This window comes from Falco punctatus, assembly GCF_963210335.1.
Source record: "Falco punctatus genome assembly, chromosome: 8".
Classification (NCBI taxonomy): Eukaryota; Metazoa; Chordata; class Aves; order Falconiformes; family Falconidae; genus Falco; species Falco punctatus.
Window position 1 is genome coordinate 43,915,169 of NC_137588.1, and position 20,209 is coordinate 43,935,377.

A 20,209-nucleotide genomic window follows, 5' to 3' on the forward strand; every position below is an offset into this window, starting at 1 on the left:
CCAGCGAGGCTGACTGAGGCCCTCCCCGTCTGCCCCATCCGTCCCTCTGTCCGTCCGTCTGTCTGTCCATCCGTCGATTCCAGGCAATCATCACCGGCCAATAGCAGGGTGCGCAGACAGCCGGCGACCGCCACCGCCTCGTGGACGACACGCGCCCTGTGCCGAGGGAGATCTGGTCTCTGCATCTGGCCACGCGCCCCCACCCACCAGCCATCCGGGCGCGAGGGCGTTGGTCTCGGCCGCGCCACACGGCATCCCGGGAGGCTCCCCGGCAAAGGAAAGAGCCTGCCAGGGCCTTACCACCGGAGGGGCAGGGTGTGTGTGGGGGGGGGCAAGTGGAGATACAGGCTGGGCGCCTGGTCAGAAACGGCCTGGTCTGACCTACCTACCCACCTGCTGCAGAGGCACAGCGTCCCGGGGAGGGAGCATATAGCCTCTGCTCCGCACGAGAGCGACGAGCAGGCAGTCGAGCCCAGCCGAGCCGAGCCGGGCCCAACCAGGGCCTTGCCTCCTTTGCAGGTTTTGCTGAGCAGGAAAAGGCATGGGAACAGTTTGCGTTGGTGTTGCTACCTCATGTTCTGATCAGCCATGCTTGGTTTAGGGATGTGAAATACATGTTGAACTAAGGAAAAGGAGACACATGCAGCAGAGGATACCATGGTGTTGCAAGTGTAGCATAAGCTTGTTCCTTGTAGGGGCAAGCGCACTCCTGGGAACTCGAAAAAGAGGAAGCATCACTTGGTCTGAGCAAAACAGGTGTCAAGGTAAGGCCTACAACCCCCTCTGAGTTCCATCACCTCAGACACATCTGAGCACAGGTAAGCATGAGCTTCCCTTGACCCTGCTCTGTTGGATTGGGTTAGGTTTAGGCAAAACATGCCCCAGGGGCTCAATGCTTGAATTGGGATCTTAGAAACCCAACCAGCTCTGGACAGATGCAGAAGAAATGGCCTGTGGCTGCAAAGTCAGATATCAGCAGAAGATACATAAATTATTGTGGATGACTACAAAGTTGTATTACGCAGTTGAGGTGGCATGGGAGGCTATCAAGGACACGAGCTACATGCAGGACTACTAGCTTCTAGGTATGAAGAAGAAAGGGTTAAGAGGCCATGACGGAGTGTCTAGGCATGCTGAGGACAGCAAACCATTTTGGAATATATAGCTTGGAAGGACTTTGTCCCTAGCAGCACGTGGAGGGGCTCCATGGGAAAATTGAGGCGTACAAAAAATGTCTCCATTGCCTCTGTCCCCGAGTACTGAGCATCAATCAAGACTGTCAGTTCAGTGTAGCACAGAAAACAGAAGTCTCAAACTAGAGAAGCAAAGCTCTTGGCCTCCGGTGAGAAGGGGGAGATGACAAGCATGCACATTTAAGTGTCCTCAGTACTGACTGAAGGAGGTTGGACTGCAGGCAGAGGGATGTCGGAGGACCTGAGCATGCATGGAAGAGAATGAACAAGGAATAAGCATGGATGGAGAGGAATAAGGGTGATCTGTGGGGAAAAGGGAGGGGAATGGAGGAAACCTAAGGGTGCATGGAGGGGAAGGGAATGAACCTAAGGGCACAAGGGGATGACCTGGACCTGCTACTGCACTCAGAAACCTCCTTTCCTGCCCCAGATGCCCCTTCCCCACTCCAGTGTCCCATTTTCTGCACCAAACCACCCGAAGGACCTCACTGCCCCTCCGAACTCTTGGTAACACTGCCGGGCACCCAAACACCCCCTTCCCTGCCAAACGCCGACGAGACGCCCGCTTCCGCGCGCTATGGCTACAGCTCACACCCGCTCCCCACCCCCTCCCACCCCCCACCCTCCCCTTCCCCGCCTCGGTCCTTGCCGCGACCGAGCAGCCCCTCCCGTCACCGCCCTCCGCCTGCCCGTCTGCTCGGCCGCCCCGCCCCCGCGGGATCCGCCCCTCCTGCCGCAGCCACCGCTGGGTCTGGGCCTGGGGAGGCGGCGGGCCGGGGGCCCGCGCCGGGACGGGCGCCGGGACCATGCTGGGCAAGGACTACATGCTGGCCATCGTCCTCGTCAACTGCGACGGTCAGCCGCGCGGGGGGTGGGCCGCGCTCCGGGGACCAGGGGCCGGGGGCCGGGGGCCGGGGGCCGGGGGCCGGTGCGGGGCGGGGCCGGGGGCCGGGGACCGGGTCGGGTCGGGGCCGGGGTCGGAAACCGGGTCGGGTCGGGGCCGGGGGCCGGGGACTGGGGCGGGCCGGGGCGGGGCCGGGGCCGGGAACCGGGTCGGGTCGGGGCCGGGGGCCGGGGACCGGGGCGGGCCGGGGCGGGGCCGGGGCCGGAACCGGGTCGGGTCGGGGCCGGGGGCCGGGGCTGGCGAGGGCCGAGGCCGGGCCGGGGGGCCGGGACCTGCGGGCTGGAGCGGCGGCCGCGCCGGGCGCTGTCCGTGGTGCTGAACGGGGCCCGCAGCGGCCTGTCCTGGAGACGCCAGCCCCGTCCCGGCCCATCTCCTCGTCCCTCCCAAGGTCGTGGGGGGCACCACCAACTTCCGTCTCCACCCTCCCGCGGGTCGAGGGTCCCGCAGGGCTCGGGAGGAGAAGTGGTGGACCACCGCACTGCGGCCGCCTCCCCCGACAGCCAGCCCCAGGGGATGAGCACCCACGAGGGATGTGCCGAGCCCTACAGATTTTGGGCTGCGTTCCTAGAAGCAGAGCTGTGCTGCACCACGGGCTCATTTTCACAACCTCTCCAGGGCTTGGGGTGCAGGGAAGAGGGAGTTAATCTACCCCTCCCAGCTGCAACCCTCCAAGGGTACTTTTCTCCTCCTAGACCCCAGGGATCTGTCCCCAACCCCTTTCCCCCGCCAAGCTGAGAAGAAGCCAGTCTTCAGCTTCCTGGCAGAGGGCCAGGGACCACAAGCTGGCAGGGGGCAAGTTCTGGGCTGGCAGCCCTGTGCCCTGCCTGGGCACCCCTGCAGCCTCAGGCTGCCTTGTGTTCTCTGTGCCCCTGCCAGTGTCACCCCATCCCTTTGGGTGCCAATGAGGCAGCTGCCTGCACTGCTCACTTGCCTGGGGTCCACCACCACTGCAGCCTCTCTGGCGTTATGCCAAGCCTTCCTTCACTGTGCTTCTCTCCTAGGCCATGTACCCAGCTGTGCACCCAGAGGCTACCACAGGACCCTTTAGTTGCTGGCTGAAACTGCTTGCTTCCCAGGGTGCCCTGCAGCTGGGGGACCTTCCCCCCGGCCCTTGCCTCACACTCTCCCTCTGCACAGACAACCTCTGGAGTGACCAGAGCCTGGAGACAGACCCCGACCTCCCCCCAGGCTGGAGGAAAATCTGTGACTCTCTGGGCACCTACTACTGGCATGTGTCAACTGGCACGACACAGTGGCAGCACCCTGCACACACCACTTGCCCAGGAGGGCACCTGGAGGCTGATGGAGAGGAGACACTCCAGGGAATGGTAGGGGTTGTGGGCAAGGGGGTAAGGGCTGGTGTTGGATTCCACCTGGATGGCTTCCCCAGGAGCTGGCAGGAGCCTGCTGAAGGGCCCTCTAGGCATTGGTAGTCCACCCTCCCCTTGGAGCAGGCTTGTCTGTCACCCTAAAGTCCTGCTCAGCCTATTCCTGGACCGGGTTAAGCCCCCTGAAAGGCTCCAGCAGGCTCTATATTGGCCTCATCCTGTCTACATGGGATGCCCACAAGCTGAGGCACTGCTACCCTGGAAGGGAGGGCTCCTACCTGGTGCCTCCTGACAGCCTCTCTTGCTGCCCTCACCCCTTCTTCTCTCCCAGGACTGCCAGGCCCCTGCGGCAAAGCACTTGGCAAAGAACAGGCCCATTCCCAGCCCCATGGCTTCGCTGTCCCAAAGGTAGGGCTGCCCATGCATTCTGCTGGTTTGTGGGGCACCACTGACCCTTGACCGCCACTGGGTGCTGGGCCCTGGTGCACCCCACCGGAGCAGCCCCACACATTGGAGCCAGTATGACCACGCTGGTCACCTCTGTGGGATGCTTCCCAGCTGGTGGCATGGGGGTCTGCCAGTGCCAGGACATCCTGGTACTTCCCTGGGTGTCCCCAGGTTCTGTGCTGCTGAGCGGGAGCTGTCCCCTCACTGCCCCATCCATCTACAGGACCTCACTGCCCTGGGAGGGAGATGACTTCCAGCACAGCGCAGAGCCTGGCTCCAAGGTACCACACCCAGGGGCTTCACTGCAGCGTTGTGGGCTGGGGCTGGCAGAGGAGAGAAGGCAGACAGTAGTTGGCAGGGACAGGGATGGGAACAAGAGCAGGGGTGAGCATGCTGGCATGGCAATGGGTGGCTGTGCTGGCTGGGCACTGAAGCCCCATGTGTCTCTGCTCAGTGCTTTGCTGTGCGTTTGCTGGGCTCGGTGGAGATCCCCGAGGAGGACCTGGCACCCGGCAAGAGCAGCATCGCTGTCAATAACTGTATCCAGCAGCTCTCCAACAGCAAGGGCCAGGGCTCTGCGGAGAACCAGGGTGAGGTAAGAGCCTGGGATGGTGTTGCTAGGCAGAGTCCCACCCTGGTGCCACTGCTGCTGAGTCTGGCTGTCCCCACCGATGGGGGGTCTGCTAGGGGGCGGGTCAGGGAGAGGTCCCAGTGGCAGTCAACTCTGTCCAAATATGGCATCCACGAGGTGATCCAGAGTGTGGGGGCAGGTGGGTCTAACAGGGCTTTCCCTTGGGAACGGTGCCAGAGGTGCTTGGGTGGGCTGTCACCACACATGGGAATGGTACCTGGAGAGGCATGAGGGGGAGGGAGGGGTGGGGCAGGGCTGTCCCCCCACACTTGGGGCTGATCAGGCTGGGGGAATGGGGTGTCCCTACACATGGGCTGGGTGCTGCGGGCACCCAGGCTGTCTGCCAGGCAGAGGGAACTGCTGACCCTCTGCAGGGCCAAGACCTGGTGATGATCCTGAAGAAGGACACCATGAGCCTGGTGGACCCCCTCGACCACAGCCTCATCCACCGCCAGCCCATCCTCAACATCCGTGTCTGGGGTGTTGGCTGCAACAATGGCAGGTGCTGGGGGCTGGGGCAGAGCTAGGGGCTGGGGGGTGGGGGGGGGTGGCTCAGCCTGCTGGGTGGCGGGAAGGCACACCAGCAGTAACCTGTCCCCTCTCCTTTCTCCCCAACTGCTGCTGTGGCTACAGGGACAGGTAAGAGGTCACAGGGCCAGGGGACAGTGCAGGGAGAGGGGGTTGCCTCTGCCGGGGTCTCACTGACTTGCCTGTGGCCTTGCAGAGACTTCGCCTTCGTGGCCAGTGACAAGGACACCTGTGTCCTCAAGTGTCACGTCTTTCACTGCAATGTGCCTGCCAAAGGCATCGCCAAGGCCCTGCATGAGATGTGCTCCAAGGTGGGGTGCAGGGCCTCAGTTGGTGGGAGCATGGCCCGGAGGTCTTGGGGGTAAGGGGAGGCATAGGGACCCCCACCTCTTGCAGATTGTGGCTGAGCGAGCTGTAGCAAGCAGCAGGCTGCCATGTGCCACTACATTGGAGCCCGTCTCCACCGAGGACCTGCCACTGCAAGGTATCATACCCCCGACTGCTGCCAGCTGCTCCCCCAGCCCACAGTCTTCCCTGAGGCAGCGGGATGTCCAGTGACCACAGCCCTTTGGCCTGCTCGGCTGTATCCCTGGGGTCCTTGGGGACAGGGTGGGACATAGGGGTGCCACCCCTTCCCCTTCTATCTTGGCAGTGGATATCCTGGAAGCGGTGAGGCAGTCTATGCAGACCTACAAGGCGCTGTACATTGGAAGCCTGCCTGTGCCCAGGGCCATGGGTAAGTGCTACTGGCCCTGCCACAGCTGGGAGGTGCCCGAGACCCACCCCCAGCTGTGCCTCGGTGCTGAGCAGTTCCTGCCCTTGGGGCTGCCTGGCAGCACCCTGCCTGCACTGTGCCTGCAGCTGGGGCAGGGGCTGATGGGATGGGGCCTCCCGATCCCCAGGGATGGATGTGCTGAACAAGGCCATTGAAAAGCTGACAAGGGGGCCTGGGCGGGAGCACTGGATGCCTTCCCTCATCCACGTATCTGACACAGCCATGCGGGTGCACCCCGCGCAGGTGGGAAGGGGAACACGTGGCTATGGCCGAAGCAGGCACCCTGCTGCCACTGGGGTAGGACAGGCAACCCCCACAGGGGACCCAGTCTGCTGGCAGAGGTGATCTGGTGGGGGTGGCAGGGCTGTCTGGAGTGTGGTCAGGGGTGGATGGGTCCGTGGGGTCCCTGCAGGAGGACGAGGAAGCAGCACACATCTGGGAGTGCCAGGTGCGGTATGTGACCTTCCTGGGGGTGGGCCGGGATGCCCACACCTTTGCACTCATCGTGGACACGGGGCGATGCTTCCAGTGCACAGCCTTCTGGTGCGAGCCCGACGCCGGCACCATCTCGGAAGCAGTGCAGGCAGCCTGCATGGTGAGCGGGAGCGGGAATCCCCCCAGCTCCCCAGCCCTGTGGGACACCTGTGGGAGGAGGAGGAGGCAAGGGCTGGGGACAGAGGAGGGCAAAGCTGAGGGCCTGAGTGGGATGCCCAACCCTGGGGGGCGGCAGGGACGGGAAGGAGCTGACCCCTCGGAGCCGCATCCAACCCCTCGCCACACCCAACCCCACAGCGATGCCACCCTGCGGCCACGCCTCGTGGTATGCGGCCCTGCGGTGGTGTCCCCTTGTTCCTCCACCCCACGGCCACGCCCTGTGCCTCGCGTCCCCACAGGTGCAGTACCAGAAGTGCCTGGTGGCCGCTGCACCGGCTAAGGTGAAAGGCGCGACAGGCCGGGGCTGGGCCGGGCCGACGGCCACAGGGGACGCTGCCACCGGGGCGGCCAAGGCGAGCGGGAGCAGCGGAGGTGCGGCGGGGCCCGGTGCCCGCAGGCGCGGTCTCTTCTCCTTGCTGGAGGCCTTCCGCCTCAGGCGAACTCTCCTCCACAGCCCGTAGGGGGCCGGGGCGGGGGCCGGGGGCCGGGGCCCCCCGGCCTCCGCCCCGGCCTCCGCCCCGGCCTCAGTCTCCCCGGCGGGGCGGTGCCTCGCGTGGCCCCACCCCTTCCCAGCCCCCCACGGCCAGGCGGAAAGGGCGTGGTCGGGCGTGACGTGGCGGAATGGCGGAGCTCTACGTGAAGCCGGGTGAGGGGGCTCGGGTCGCTGTAAGGACGAACTTCCGGTCCGGCGGGGAGGGGGCGCCGGGCCCTGGCGGGGGGACCTGCGGGAGAGCCGTGTCCGTGGCGGTGGGAGCCCCGGGTCTGGGGGAGCGAGCTCCATCCTGGCGCAGGGGGCCGGGATTCCGTGTTCGGGGGCGTCGCCTTAGTCCCCCGCACGGTCTCACTATGCCCTTCGCTGCCGCAGGGAACCAGGAGCGCGGCTGGAACGACCCCCCCCAGTTCTCCTACGGGCTGCAGGCGCAGGTCAGGGGTCCCAGGCGAGCCCCGCTCACCCGCCGGGTCCCCGCGCCGCCCGCGGGGGTTCCCCCAGGTCAGCACCCGCAAAGCTCCCCCCACCCCCGCCCCCCCAGCTTCACGCCTGCCCAGGCAGGGGGCTGCTCCGGGGGAGCCGGGGCCCAGCGCAGCCCCCGAACGACTGGCGCCACAGCGGCGCCCCCTCCCCTCAGGGGGTCCGGGCCCTCCTTCCCGCCTGGGCACGGAGGGGGGGGGGACCTGGCTCCCCCTGCTGCGTGGCGGTGGCTGCGGAGCAGCGGAGCCGGCGGCCCCTGCCCGCGCTGCCGGCCCCAAGGGGGCAGAGGGTGGGGCGGCGGGGCCTGCCCCCGTCGCGCTGGGCTGGGCTCGGTTGATGGGGTGACAAGGGTGCCGCTCCGCGCGGCCGGCCGCCGTCCTTGTGCGGGGGCCGGGCTGCCGGGGCTCCCCGCTGGTGCCTCTTACCTGCAGGTGCCCTTCCGGAGCCGCCCGCCGCCCCCGCTGCGCTGGGGCCGCCCCCGCTGGGGCCCGCCCGGCCGGCCCCGCGGGCAGCCAGCGGGGAGCCGAGCGCGGCCGCGGCAGCGCGCCCGGAGGAGTGCGGTGTGCCCGCCGACGCCGTGCTCGCCCCGCTGCAGGAGGCCCTGGCCGCCTGCCGTCCCGCCCTGCAGGTGAGGCCCCAGCCCCTTCTCCCCCTCGGCAGGGGTGCGGAGTCGGGGGGCCGGGCCGGGACCCCCACCCTGCGAAGCCGGCGGTGGGCAGGGCCCCGCTTCTGCTCATCTTTGCTTCCAGAAACAAGTGTGCGACGACATCGGGCGCCGGCTGACAGTGCTGGGGGGCGCGTGGGCTCAGGGGAAGCTGTCAGCCCCGGTGAAGAGGAGGATGGGCCTCCTGGTGCAAGGTGAGGGGCAAGGGGGGCTGTATCCAGGCCAGCACCGGGGGCACCCACGGGAGGGCTGACCCCACAGCACTGATGGGTTCTCCCTCACATACAGAGCTCCAGGAACAGCACTGGGACATGGCTGATGAGATCCACCGCTCACTCATGGTGGACCACGTGAATGAGGTGAGCCAGTGGCTGGTGGGTGTCAAGCGCCTGATTGCTGAGATGAGGAGCCTGCCTGCTGCCGCAATGGATGGCAGCACCGAGGTCGGACCTGGCCAGGAGGATCCCTGATGCCCAGGGACTGGGCTGTGAACTGTGAGCAGGGCAACCTATGCCCAGGGCCACCGGCAGGAGAAGGGCCCACACTGCCTAAGGGAGCGTGGGCATCTCTGCCTCCCACTCCTCACACAGGAAAATGGGATTTTAATCACTGCAACATTTTGGTGGTGATTCACTACATGGCATTTAATAAATGGCACTAACCTGCCCCTAGCTGCAGCCTGCTCTGGGGTTCTGGCTGGTTCTCTCTGGCTGGTCCCAGGTTCTCTCCCAAGAGCATCAGGAGACAAGGCTCCTGGGTGAGGCTATCACAGCTTCCAAGCTGGCCCAAGAGGCGCTTGCCCTGGCTTTGTTTCCAGCCCACACAGGGAAGGAATGGCCCTGGCAGCGCCCCTAGCATCACTGAGGCTCAGTGGCCAGTGCTACGTTTCCCTGCTGCACCAGCTGGCAAAGCCTGACATGGCAGCAGGCACAGGGCCCAGTTTTTCTGCAGCAGGAGATGGCCCCTGAGGAGTTCTAGGCTGGCTGGAGCAGCCAACCTGCTACAAGCCCAGAGCAGCCCAGCACATCCAGGGTTTGTGCTGCAGCTACAGTCCATGCTCCCATCTGGGCTTCTGCCCCTCCTGCGCAGACCCTCAGACCCAGGTTTGGGACCAAAGAGACCTGGGTGGCCTCAGGGACAGGGAGATCCAGGAAGAAACGTCACCATGCTAGTGCTGCCCAACCAGGTCAGGTTGTTAATGTTTACCCTGGATAGCAAGCAGATTGCAGCATGCTGGTCCCTCCTCCGCTCACAGGAAAACATCACCAGCTGGCCCCACCATGGCTGGGGCAGGCTGTGTGTGACCCCAATCCTTGTGTTCACTACTCCCATGCCACAGGGTCTTGGTGCAGGAGGCAGAGATCCTCTCCACCCTAAAATGGCTCCTGGTGCTTCTTGGGTCCTCTTAGCTCCCCTCCCCAGGGCTCCGAGATCCCAGCTAAGCCCCAGCACAGAGATACACCAGGTCAGCACCAGGGTTTCATGGTGTTTATTGATCAAGCATGAGCTCCTAGGCAGTTGCACCAGCCAGTTGTGCTAGAGCCTGAGGTGTCACACATCCATCTCCAATATCAGAGAGGGCTGCAGCCAGCTGGTCACGGTGCCAGCACCTCCATGAGGCCCAGGAACAGGCCCAGCCATGGCCTGGAGATGGGGAGCTGGAAACTCAGATGTCCATCTCAAACTGGTCTTGATCTGCAAGGGTATGGAGGGATACAGGGCCAGGGTTAGGATGGGGCTGCTTTGGGAGGAATGTACAGGCAAAGGGGTCAGGAGCTGGAACTGGGGCTGAGGTGGGATCTCCCCTTGCCCTTACAGCCAGGCAGGAGCCCCATGCAGCACATACAGCACATAGGTGGGGTTGTATGCCTGGCTGCTCACCTGGCATGGCTTCTCCACTCTCATTCCGCTCCTTGAGCTCCTCCAGCTTGGCGAGGCTGGACTGGGCCAGGGATGTGACACCGGGGATCTGGGGCAGGCAGCAGGGAGGGGTCCTGGCCACGGGTGAATTCTTGCACTCCAGCAGGAACTTGCGGTCGTAGATGATGCGGGTACCTGCCAAAAGCAGGGGACTGTCAGTCGCTGCCAGCCCCTGGCTGCCCCCATCTCTGAGCACTGCAGCCTGAGCCTGGAGTAGGGGGTGGGACCCAGTGCTCAATCATGGCTCAGTGACACAGCTCTGGAGCTACCGTGGGGCTTCTCACAGAGCAAACTGTGACACCCACCCTGCCCAGCAGCTCTTCCCCACATTGTTCCTCCCCTTGCCACTCCTGGAGCTCTGCCAAGGCACAGTACAAAGGGTCCAGCCTCAACGCACGTGCCTCAATAGCTGACACCATAGCCACTCTCTGGAAGGCAGGGCCAGCACTGGGGCACCCGGCACAGCCCAAGCCCAACAGCCAGGCAGCAGGCAGCTCCGCAGCACATCCTGCCCAAAGGTGGCTGGCTCAGGTGTGGCTCCTTGCAGCTATCAAACAGCAAAGGCTGGCTGCCCTCCTAATGGCACCATGGGGGGTCTGTACCTGGGGACCCATCCCCGTCAGCTCAGCCAGCAAGCCACCCTGCTGCGCCCTGCACAAGAATAATGCACTGGTTTCAGTGGGACACCTCCTCCACTGTGCCAGCCTGCTGGGTGTACAACCCCAGGTCACAGTGCCCACCCAGGGCATGTGCTGCCTCCCCCCACCTCCCATGCCCCAGTCACCTGCCAGTGATCTCCGAAGTCATGCCAGGCCACATGCCATGTCTGCGGTGCCCTCCTGCACTGCTTCCCTGCCAGGGTCTGGCGGCAAGGCCAGAGCTCCTGTGCAGGCTGGGCTCTTCCCTGCGCCACAAACATGTTACACAACCCCCACCTGCCCTGGCTCCACCAGCACTGGGCCTGGCTCTCCAGCCTCAGCTAAGCTTATTGGAGGCACACAATGGAGCCAGCGTCCACAGGGTGGGCACCTTTTGGCTAAGCTGAAACATTCCCAGCACAAGAAGTGGGCACATGCTACCCTGAGGACAGGCAGCAAAGTAAAGGACCTGGGCTGGAATGTGGGGCAAGAGGGAAGACCTAGGGTACCCCTGGAAGGAGGTGCGCCACCCAGTACCTTCCCCCAGGGCTGGTGAACTCAAGGTGGGAGAAGACTTTGTGCTAGCCCCCTGTACCTGCCCCAGCTCCAGTCAGCCATACCTGGGCACGACCTACCTCCAAAGGACCAATGCTGCATCTACCACCCCAGCAGCACTGCTGGCAGACCGCTCCCCAGCAGTACAAGCACCAGGCACTGCCTGTGCTTGCTTCCCTCAGTACCACAGGGCAATGATGGCCCTAACTTCTAGTGGTATCTTCCTTCAAAGCTCTGGGGTTCCCTCTTCCACTCCAGGTCTGGGCTGCCAGGGAAGCCACCACCCCATGGGCCTGCCGGGATCTAGTGCCCAGAGCAGGCACCCATACCCCAAAGATCAAGCTGCAAAAGGTAGAGCCCAGGAAGGGACCCCAATCAGAAAAGAGCTGCCTAAATAAGGCAGGGATGGGGTAGCTGAGGCCACAATTCCTTTCAAGGGACTACCCCATTCCCATGCTGGGTCTTACCCCTCCATGTGGTGGAGTAGAGTGTGCCACCCAGTGTGGAGCTGTAGCCATCCGGAATGGAGAGATGGTGGCTCCCTGGAATGGGGCAGGAGGAAGTGGTGGTGCCTGTTGCAGCCATGAAGCCCACATGGGTGGAGTGGAGGAGGCCCCTCCCCTGCAACTCACCCCAAGAGCAAACACCTACTGGACTACAATACCATCTGTTTTCAGTACAATTACTGTTGTTTCTCCTTTGGCATTTGCATTATCAGGGGGGCAGCAGCAGTTTAATGTTTTTTGCATTTTTTCCTCAAATACTAGAAAAAATACCTGAATATATCATGCCAAGCATTTCTGAGGCTTATTTGCCTGCAGTACTCCAATACTGCTTGTGCACTTTGGGTTTTCAGTACTCCTTCCTCATACTTTTCCCAGGGAAACTCTGCTGCTACATGTAGGGATTTATCTGGAGAAGGTGGAGGAAGGTGGAGAAGTCTCCATCTGATCTGAGGGACCACCAAAAGTGGTCCATTACATTGGACACTACGTGCACTGCAGTTACCTGCTTGAGGAATGGACCAAATACTCAAGTGTAGTTACTGCATCACCACTGAGCAAAAAGCAGAAATAAGCATAGTCCAAGAGCAGAAAGTGGGGAACTTCTGCACCTGGCTACAGAATGGATGTTCACCCTAAGCAGTGTGCAAAAATCTCCTTCTTACTCACAGAAAGGCCTTGAGGATCTCTTACAATATTTGAAGGGTTATGGAAAGCTTAGAATTGAATGTTTTTCTCTAGTGGAAAGTGGTCTTTGCTTTCCTAAGATTCTTGCTTCTAGGCAGCTGGTCACAGCAAGTCAGGTGAAGAAACCCTGTGTTTACCTACAAGCTACCTATTTACCTTTGCAAATTAAGAGGCCATCAGTTGTCACATTGTCAACTCAGCCCTCATTTCCAGCCCCTGAACAAAACCTAATCTCTCAGGAGACCCACCTGGAAAAAAAGTGCTACAAGCAGCAGAACTAATCCAGAAGGATTAAAAATAATGCACAACTACGTTCACACACAAAAAAATAAAAGGCTAACAACTGGCAGGAGGAAGGACTCGGCAAACCTTGTCTCACAGATGACTGCAGATCAAAAACCCTCCCCCAAACCCCGACTGCATCCACGTGCCAGTTATGTGACACTGAAGAGATGCATCACTGGGCACGGCAGCAGCCACCAATGACAGCAAGATACAGCCTGTTCCAAAATTCTCACACACAACCTATAAATACTGTTCGCCTTTTATTGAATATTCAGGTAAATATTTCACATTAATACAGGCTACATAAAGTAGAGCCACTATACGACATTAAATTTACTCAGCTTTTCCTTTTAAGTCTGTAAACAATTATACATGTATTTACCACCCTAAAAGGTTGAAATCATGTAATTAGCTAGTTCTCTGCTGCATACAAGGAACACTCAGTAGTGTTTAGCCAAAAGCACTAGTTATGTCTGATTTTTAAGTTCAAAATGGCTAAACTAACTGGAGAACAAAATCAGCTTGTATAGGTTAATAAATTGTTTTTTATACAATGGGCAATCAAGTTTCCATCGTTACAGCCCACAGAAAATTGCTTAGTTAGGCACATCAAAAAAATCCCCAGAGTTCTCCAAGATCATAAAGATTCCCAAACAAGGTTAAAACAAAACGATAGACCCCCTTAAATCAGTTGACGTACTTGAGATGCATGTTTCCAATGTGAGGTGCCCAGGTGCCAGGCCAAATCTACAGCAAGAAATAAAAAGACAAGTCAATTATGAAAACAAATAAAGGTTCCTTTAACAGCGTGTTTAACCACTAGAGGGCTAGCTTAATGCTTCCCCCTAATACACAACCAGACTGTCCAAAGGCTGGGAGCCCTCTTCAGCTCTGGCCAAGGTTTGACCGAGAACCTGCAAGATGCCAAGTATGGATATAAACCCTCTCACGACAAAGTAGATTACCTGGCTGAGCAGTGCTGAAATGTGAAAGGTTTGGTACAGATAGCACCATGTATGTTTTATATACATACATGCACTGTAGGGGAAAAACTCATGCAAACAATCTCAAATCTAGTATCAAAGAACTGAAAAAAAATGTCACCTATCCAAAAATAAAGAAAATAAAACAAAGCACAACACCGTAACAAAAAACAGGTAAGCAAAGGTGAAAAGAAGCTGCCACACTACCTGCTGAGCATCAGTACATTCTGTTGAGTTCTGGACAACTTTGATCATGGGATTCCAGGCAGGATCTGGAGTATGGAGCCCATTGAAGAGGGGGCCTCCTGGGCCATCTGCTAGCTGAGGATGCGAAGGTATTAGAGTGCCACCATACATGGAAATCGGTAAGCCCTGAGGGAACAAGAGAAAGCACCGCCAGTGAAGACGATGGTGGTTTTGAAGGATGACCATAGTACCATGTTTGCCAAGATGACAGAGGCAGTTCACATCCGTACCTAACGTTCACCTACTGGCAAGTATCTCAGCACTGTGAGGAAACTGGGCATCCCTGCACACCTAGGCAGAGTACTGAATATCACGACTATTCAGAGCTTGAGATTCAAATCAGTTTATCCATTTTTCTGAAATTACCCCTTGCCAGTATGCAGGAGCCTCTGCACAGCACTTTCAGGTGACCCCATAAAGCCAGACACAGAAGCTGTATGAAGTGACCTCAGTGCTCCTCCCTCTCACCTCTGCAGCATGCAATAACCTTGGTGCACACAAGACTGCAGCCAGGGGCTGCACTGCAGCCAAGCCCATATAACACAGCTTGAGTCTACAAGGCTCGGAGCTGAAGATTTTCTATAAATTATTAATGGCTGTCTAAAATATTCTTCCAGTTCATAAAGAGCAAGTTACAGAACAGGCTTTTACAATGATGATACTTCTTTCCCATGTTTGAATGACTGCTGCTCTGCAATTTAGAAGATCCCAAGAGCACATAATACAGCTACTTTTAAAATATGCTGTGAGCAGCTCTGCTGTTGTCCTGGGCATTCCTCCAGTGGTGGCTGAGCTGACTAAAGCTTGGCTACATCCATCTGCCTCAAGCTACATACAAGGCACAGACTTCCAAGTAGTCCTCTCTCCTGCTGCTTCTTTAAGAAAGGCTTGTAGTACTTGTGGGCACAATTTGTACTGAAAGCATTAAGCAAATCTTTAATGAGCCTCAAGAGCTGAGCAAGCCTTATGAAACATTTCCTAGTGACCGAGCCTCTGAGAAAGGAAACAGTGGAAAGCTATGAAGGCATTCAGCTATTCGATAGGAGAACATCTGCAATCTACAAATTCTGGTTTTGTTTAAATGTGCCACCAGCCTTGGGCACCTTTCCTAGTCAGTACTGGGATGAAAGGACATTCAGGACTAGGTGTGGCAAGCAATGGTAGAAGAGGCACACACATACACTGTAAACAGGCAGAACAGGAGATATAACAAAGTCAGTCCTCGGTCATTTTATAGACTAAATCCAACCCTCTGTTAACTTACTTTAGAAAAATCCACAAAACTATTTGGCATAGGTTGGTGGAAAATATTAGAGGGAGCCACTATTCCAGAATCATCTCTCTCCATTGGCTGATGCTGAGAAAATGTGCCTGGGTCCGACAGCTGCTGATGCATCGGGTGATTTCCCATGACAGGCTGAGACCAACCTGACAAGCCTTCTGGAAAGAGATCGAAAATGGCCAATTACAATTCATTGAATATACTCCGGAGTAGAATTCAGCTGCTGCTTACACCTACATACACCCAAAGGCTCCCAGAAAACATGCAGCTGCAGAGGTATCTTAGAGCTCTGCTCTGAGCAAAGGCAGACTTTCCACAATCTATGCAAAGCAGGAAGATCCCTGCAGTTTTTAGGCTAGTAACGCATTACAGCCAATGCAAATATACAAGTCATCTGTAGCTGTAGCATCAAGGTCTCTCCCACAGAAGCTGCAGCAGGCAACACTATATAAGGCTGGCTATACACACGTACACTTCCTTTCCCTCCAGCTCCTGCATCCTCTCATGTAACACAGGATCATAGAAAAAAAGTTACACTTATGACAGGGGCAAAAACAGGGAAAGACGAGAGACTGGTGAGGCCAGGGAAGTTTGGCCAGGCACCTGTCATCTGCATGTACATTCATCTTGATCCTCCAGACAAGTGTGGATATAACAGGAACTATTCATAACTGCAAGTTTCAGGTGTCCACAGCAGAACAGCTAAGATCCAATAAACCTCCAAGCACATGCAAGTTATCTTGAAAAAAACCACAGCAATGCTGAGACACTAAGTTAACCAAAGTATGGAGGACTTCACTGAAAAGCCTAACAAATACAAGACTATTAAACATTTGTCTTTAAAGTTGCCAGTGGAAACACTTTACACCTCAAATGCTGCGGCTCCTCCTTTCCACAAAATACCTCAAACTACCAGGAAACTGAACATAAAACTTCAGCCGTTTCAAAGTCATTCTTTTAAAACCCGGGCTGCCTGGAACAGAAGTTACCCCATACTGTTCAAGAGTCACGAGGACATCAATGCAAAAATCAGCATCCACAACTAAGTCTTCTGGATGCATTAGTTGCACCACAACTAACATTTTTAAACATTAATGGAAAGCAAGCTAAAAACTTGGACAGAGGCAAGTGTCCTTTTAGACCAAGGGTCAGACTTCAAAATGGATGCCCTTAACAGATAAAATGTATTTGCTTTTTAAATTCTGGATCAATAGATTTAATGTGAAACTTCTGAACTGTTCTCAGGGTTTAAAAATATACACTGACAGATAATCTAGGTTGGGTGAGAACCACCTACATTAGGAGAAAAAGCCACAGCACTTTCGTTGATGTACACTCTCCCACCACTGACATCAGTTTTCCCTTCAGGACATACTACGTGAAAGTTGATTACAGACCATGGAACTTTATTCCCCCTCCCCAACTTTCTTGTCAAATGTAGTACTTCCAAAAGGCCCTAGAAGTTTCTTTAGGCTACCCCAGGCTGTACAACAGGCTTACCAGATACACTGTTCACTCCAAAGGACCAAATACCGCTATGACCGACAGGAGCTGTGAAGTTGGTTCCTAAGGGCGTAGGAGTGACAGATCCTCCCTGTCGAATTCTAGCAAGCCTTTCTGTCCCAATGGGAGGGGGTACCTTTCGATCTTGATTGGCATTACCCATTTTCGGCTGGCCCAAATTAGAAGGTGCAGAAGCAGCTGAAAGGGGTGAAGATGATCCTGAGGAAACTGATGGAATAGGAGATTCACCTGCTGAAAAGAATATTTCTCTTGCTTAATTACACACAAAGCACACAAGCTAGCAAGCATAAATGCTACCACTCTATCCCCTCAATATCTCAAAGCAAATAATAGAAAGGTTTTAAAGGCTTTTTTGGCAAGCATTCGAGTCTTTCAAGGAAATTCTATTTATACTTTAACTCTAAAAATCAACATTAACATTAATACTTTCAGCCATTACAATCATGTGATATGATCATGACATAGCAGTATATCTAAAATAATTACAAGAAAGAATAAGAAACATGGAAGAGTTTCAGGAAGAGGTGAAAAAAATCAGCCAAAATACCATAAATATCTAAACAGTCTAGTTTTGGTATCCACCACTTCTAGCAGAAGAGGAATTAGACAGCTTCCCAAAGCCATGTATAACATGAGAGCTTAAGTCCCACTAACTTCAGAAGCGTCACTAACTCTTCGTGGGAAATCCAACTTCCTTTGAAGCACTCCTTTAAACATTTTGGTTCTTAAGCTCAGAGTGGCAATGAAGTTGCATGCACTGACATGAAAAGCCTCTTCACTTAAGATTCTGAATCAAAGACCCGTATTTTCTGTAAAGCTACTTCTATGTTCTTCCCATTAAGGGGAAAACCCAGTGTTACCTTGGATGACGCTTAAAGGTTTTAGAAAATTTTAAGTAACTTGAAATAATTCCAGAATCCCAATTAAAAAAAAAAAATAGAAAAAGAGGCAACTGTAACTTCAAACCATGGGAAACATGACATTTTCACCTAATATTACACTCACACTATTTAGCAGGGAATCTTTAGGTTGGTGTAATCACCTCCACTCCCCCACAGCTTCATGGCCTCACCTCTCAAAGCCTACAATGACTGATTTTTTTTTTTTTTTTTGGTCCAAATATGCCTTTATTAATGCTACCAGAACTAGTGGCATTTTACATGGGAGAAAAATGCAAAATAGTACAGCTTGGGATTTGCACACCATTATCACAGCTGCTGGAACAATTGGAAAGCATTTTGTGCATGACTAGGTGATCTCCCCTCAAGTTACAAATCTACTAAAGACAATAGCTATGAATTTATAGTTAACTAAGACAGACCCATGAAGTTCCTACATGAATTTGTTGCGCTTGTCCAAGGATGTGGTGAAAAATGCTGTCTGTTAAAGCTGGGAGTCCCAACAGGCGCTGGCCCTTGAAGGTAAACCCGTGCTCCTTGTATGTTTGCTGAAAAGCCTGTCAAAGGACCTGAAGAAGAAGTTGTAGAGCTGTTGGATGGATCTAGAGAGGGTAAGCCTGAAATAAACATAAATTTGATTAAATATCTGTCTTTGGGAACCTGCTTCAAAGCACCAGAGAAAGCTAGTGCTCCAAATATAATTAAACCATCTCATCACCTTCAGGGGTATCTGCACATGGTAAGTTCACTTTACAGTGCATGATTCTCCTTTAGAAACCGACAGAAGGCATTTCTGTATGCTTTCTGGTTTGGCCTCAAGTTTTGACAAAAATTGCCATCCCTTTGGTCACTGAAAGGAAATTATCGCAGCATGGAGGGCAAAGGAGGAAAGCTGGGTGTGGCAAGGATCTTAGCTTACAAAAAAGCCACGCAAGTCAAACAGGGATACAGGGCTCTGTGAGAGTCCCAGGAGAATCCAGCACCAGGGAAATAGTTCGTTGCAGTGTATTTTTTGCCATCCTATAGGTACGTTCACATATAGATCAGTCAGAGAATGCTGTGTCCAGAGAAACAGGGCTGACAATGCACAGCACAACAGGTGGGAGGGCTGCCTTCTACAGGGATGAGTGAGAGGAAGGGAGAGATGGAGAGAAAGTTCAAAGTCTCACAAAAATTATTAGCAAGGGGTAATTACAGGTTTTAAATAAGCCAAAGCTTTTAAGTACTTTTTCCAAATATTGTAAAAGCTCTTATCACACATCGTTACCTGAAAGCAGAAACAGGCATGGCTATATGTTTACCTGAGGTTTGGGTTTAGTTTCAAGGGCCTATTAAGCAAGACTAGTTTCAAAGCCACTTAAACGTTTCAAAATGACCACAACCAGGACCAGCCAATATTGCTACACAGCAAGACTGAAGGTTGTACCTACTTATACCACAGCAGGCTGCAAACAGCAGTGGTGACAGGCAATAGCTTATGTCATAAGACTAGAGGTGCACCTTTCATCTCCTGGATACATTCCTGAAAACCATGTCTTTTTCCTTCAATATTAATCAACCAAACCAACCTGGTTTACACTTCCAGAAATGCCAGATCCAACCTGCTCACACTGACAGAAGCGAGTCACTGGATTTGACGTAGGTATTTTTCTCACTAGCCCTACTCCAAAGGTTAGAAAAAGAGAGTCTCCATTACAGACAAGGAGAAGTAAATCATCACCACCACCAGAACATGGGGTGCTCAGATGAGCAAATCTCAGTATGGGAGGACAATCTTTCAGGGTTTGTAACAGCACAAAGTACAAGATGGCTACAAGGAGGATGCTAATGCTGGTGCATGCTGACTGTAAACACAATTTGACAGATCTGCGTTTGTCTAGAGCTGCAGACTGGCCTCCAGAACAGAGCCTAGCTGTAAGCAGAGTGCAGCACCTCCAGCTGGGTGCTCTCCCTGTGCATCTGCCGTGGAGCTACAAACGGGACACTGCTGCTAACCCTTCATCCACTAAAGTCAACTCAGAGGCGGTCAAAAGGTCCCTACAGTGACTGATTACACCACACATGAGAAACGTTTCCAGCTGGTTGACAGATCACCAAAGATCCCGAGTCTCTGCCCCATACAGAAGGGGTAACAGAGCTACTGCTGCCCATGGGGACTGCTGGTTTCCTAAACAGAGAACAGGGCAGAGATTATGACAAAAATAATTCTTCTGCAGAAGAGATATGCTCAGCTGTATCTTTTGAAGACTTGGTACGATGGATGCACAGATTTCGAAGTGCAATGACTGTACAGCCAAGACCATTCTGGTACTGCTGTGTGTTTTCTACAGGTTGAAGGAAGTACGACAGCCAGAGATGCACAAATTCAACAGGGCAGTCAGTTTATTGGCTGTAAAGAACACTTATCATCATCATTATCTTGCCTTTCATAAAACTGGATGAAAAATCCCTTTGCTCAATATTGAAAATAGCTTCTATGAACAATTTCAGCAATCAGCTTCTTATTTATGTACTTACCAACAAAATCAGGTTTTGTAATACTAAAAGCTTTTGCCATACCATACTCCGCAGTTGCTTGGGCCATGACTTCTAA

The 20,209-nt window shown here is 55.2% G+C and overlaps 3 protein-coding genes across 17 annotated transcripts in view; 2 read left to right on the forward strand and 1 right to left on the reverse strand.

Annotated features, from left to right (window-relative positions):
- The first annotated feature begins 1,895 nt into the window (after positions 1-1,895).
- APBB3 (amyloid beta precursor protein binding family B member 3) lies at positions 1,896-6,934 on the forward strand. The gene is given in 14 exon segments (XM_080400758.1): positions 1,896-2,048; positions 3,235-3,425; positions 3,757-3,833; positions 4,096-4,153; positions 4,327-4,467; positions 4,878-5,005; positions 5,091-5,112; positions 5,114-5,142; positions 5,228-5,342; positions 5,428-5,515; positions 5,684-5,767; positions 5,934-6,049; positions 6,219-6,401; positions 6,700-6,934. Coding segments are annotated over 14 exon segments (1,503 nt in total). The 5' UTR covers positions 1,896-1,999; the 3' UTR covers positions 6,922-6,934.
- Positions 6,935-6,981: 47 nt separating this feature from the next.
- On the forward strand, positions 6,982-8,771 carry SRA1 (steroid receptor RNA activator 1). Its single transcript, XM_080400752.1, has 5 exons — positions 6,982-7,106; positions 7,326-7,451; positions 7,862-8,058; positions 8,180-8,288; positions 8,383-8,771. The coding sequence occupies exons 1-5, from the start codon at positions 7,082-7,084 to the stop codon at positions 8,562-8,564; spliced, it is 639 nt and encodes a 212-aa protein (XP_080256878.1). The 5' UTR covers positions 6,982-7,081; the 3' UTR covers positions 8,565-8,771.
- A 796-nt stretch (positions 8,772-9,567) lies between these two features.
- The window catches only part of ANKHD1 (ankyrin repeat and KH domain containing 1), a 117,157-nt gene continuing 106,515 nt past the window's right edge, over positions 9,568-20,209 (reverse strand). For 4 of the 15 annotated variants that reach the window (XM_080400749.1, XM_080400747.1, XM_080400738.1 and 1 more), the window contains 7 exons: positions 18,039-18,233; positions 16,694-16,948; positions 15,176-15,351; positions 13,873-14,037; positions 13,383-13,429; positions 9,976-10,149; positions 9,568-9,789 (listed from right to left, as the gene is read on the reverse strand). In XM_080400749.1, the coding sequence (XP_080256875.1) occupies positions 9,996-10,149; positions 13,383-13,429; positions 13,873-14,037; positions 15,176-15,351; positions 16,694-16,948; positions 18,039-18,233 (992 nt within the window). In that variant the 3' untranslated portion in view covers positions 9,568-9,789; positions 9,976-9,995. Of the gene's footprint in view, positions 9,790-9,975; positions 10,150-12,929; positions 13,430-13,872; positions 14,038-15,175; positions 15,352-16,693; positions 16,949-18,038; positions 18,234-20,209 lie in introns of those variants that run through there. The other 11 variants (XM_080400748.1, XM_080400744.1, XM_080400741.1 and 8 more) reach the window with 9 other exon arrangements.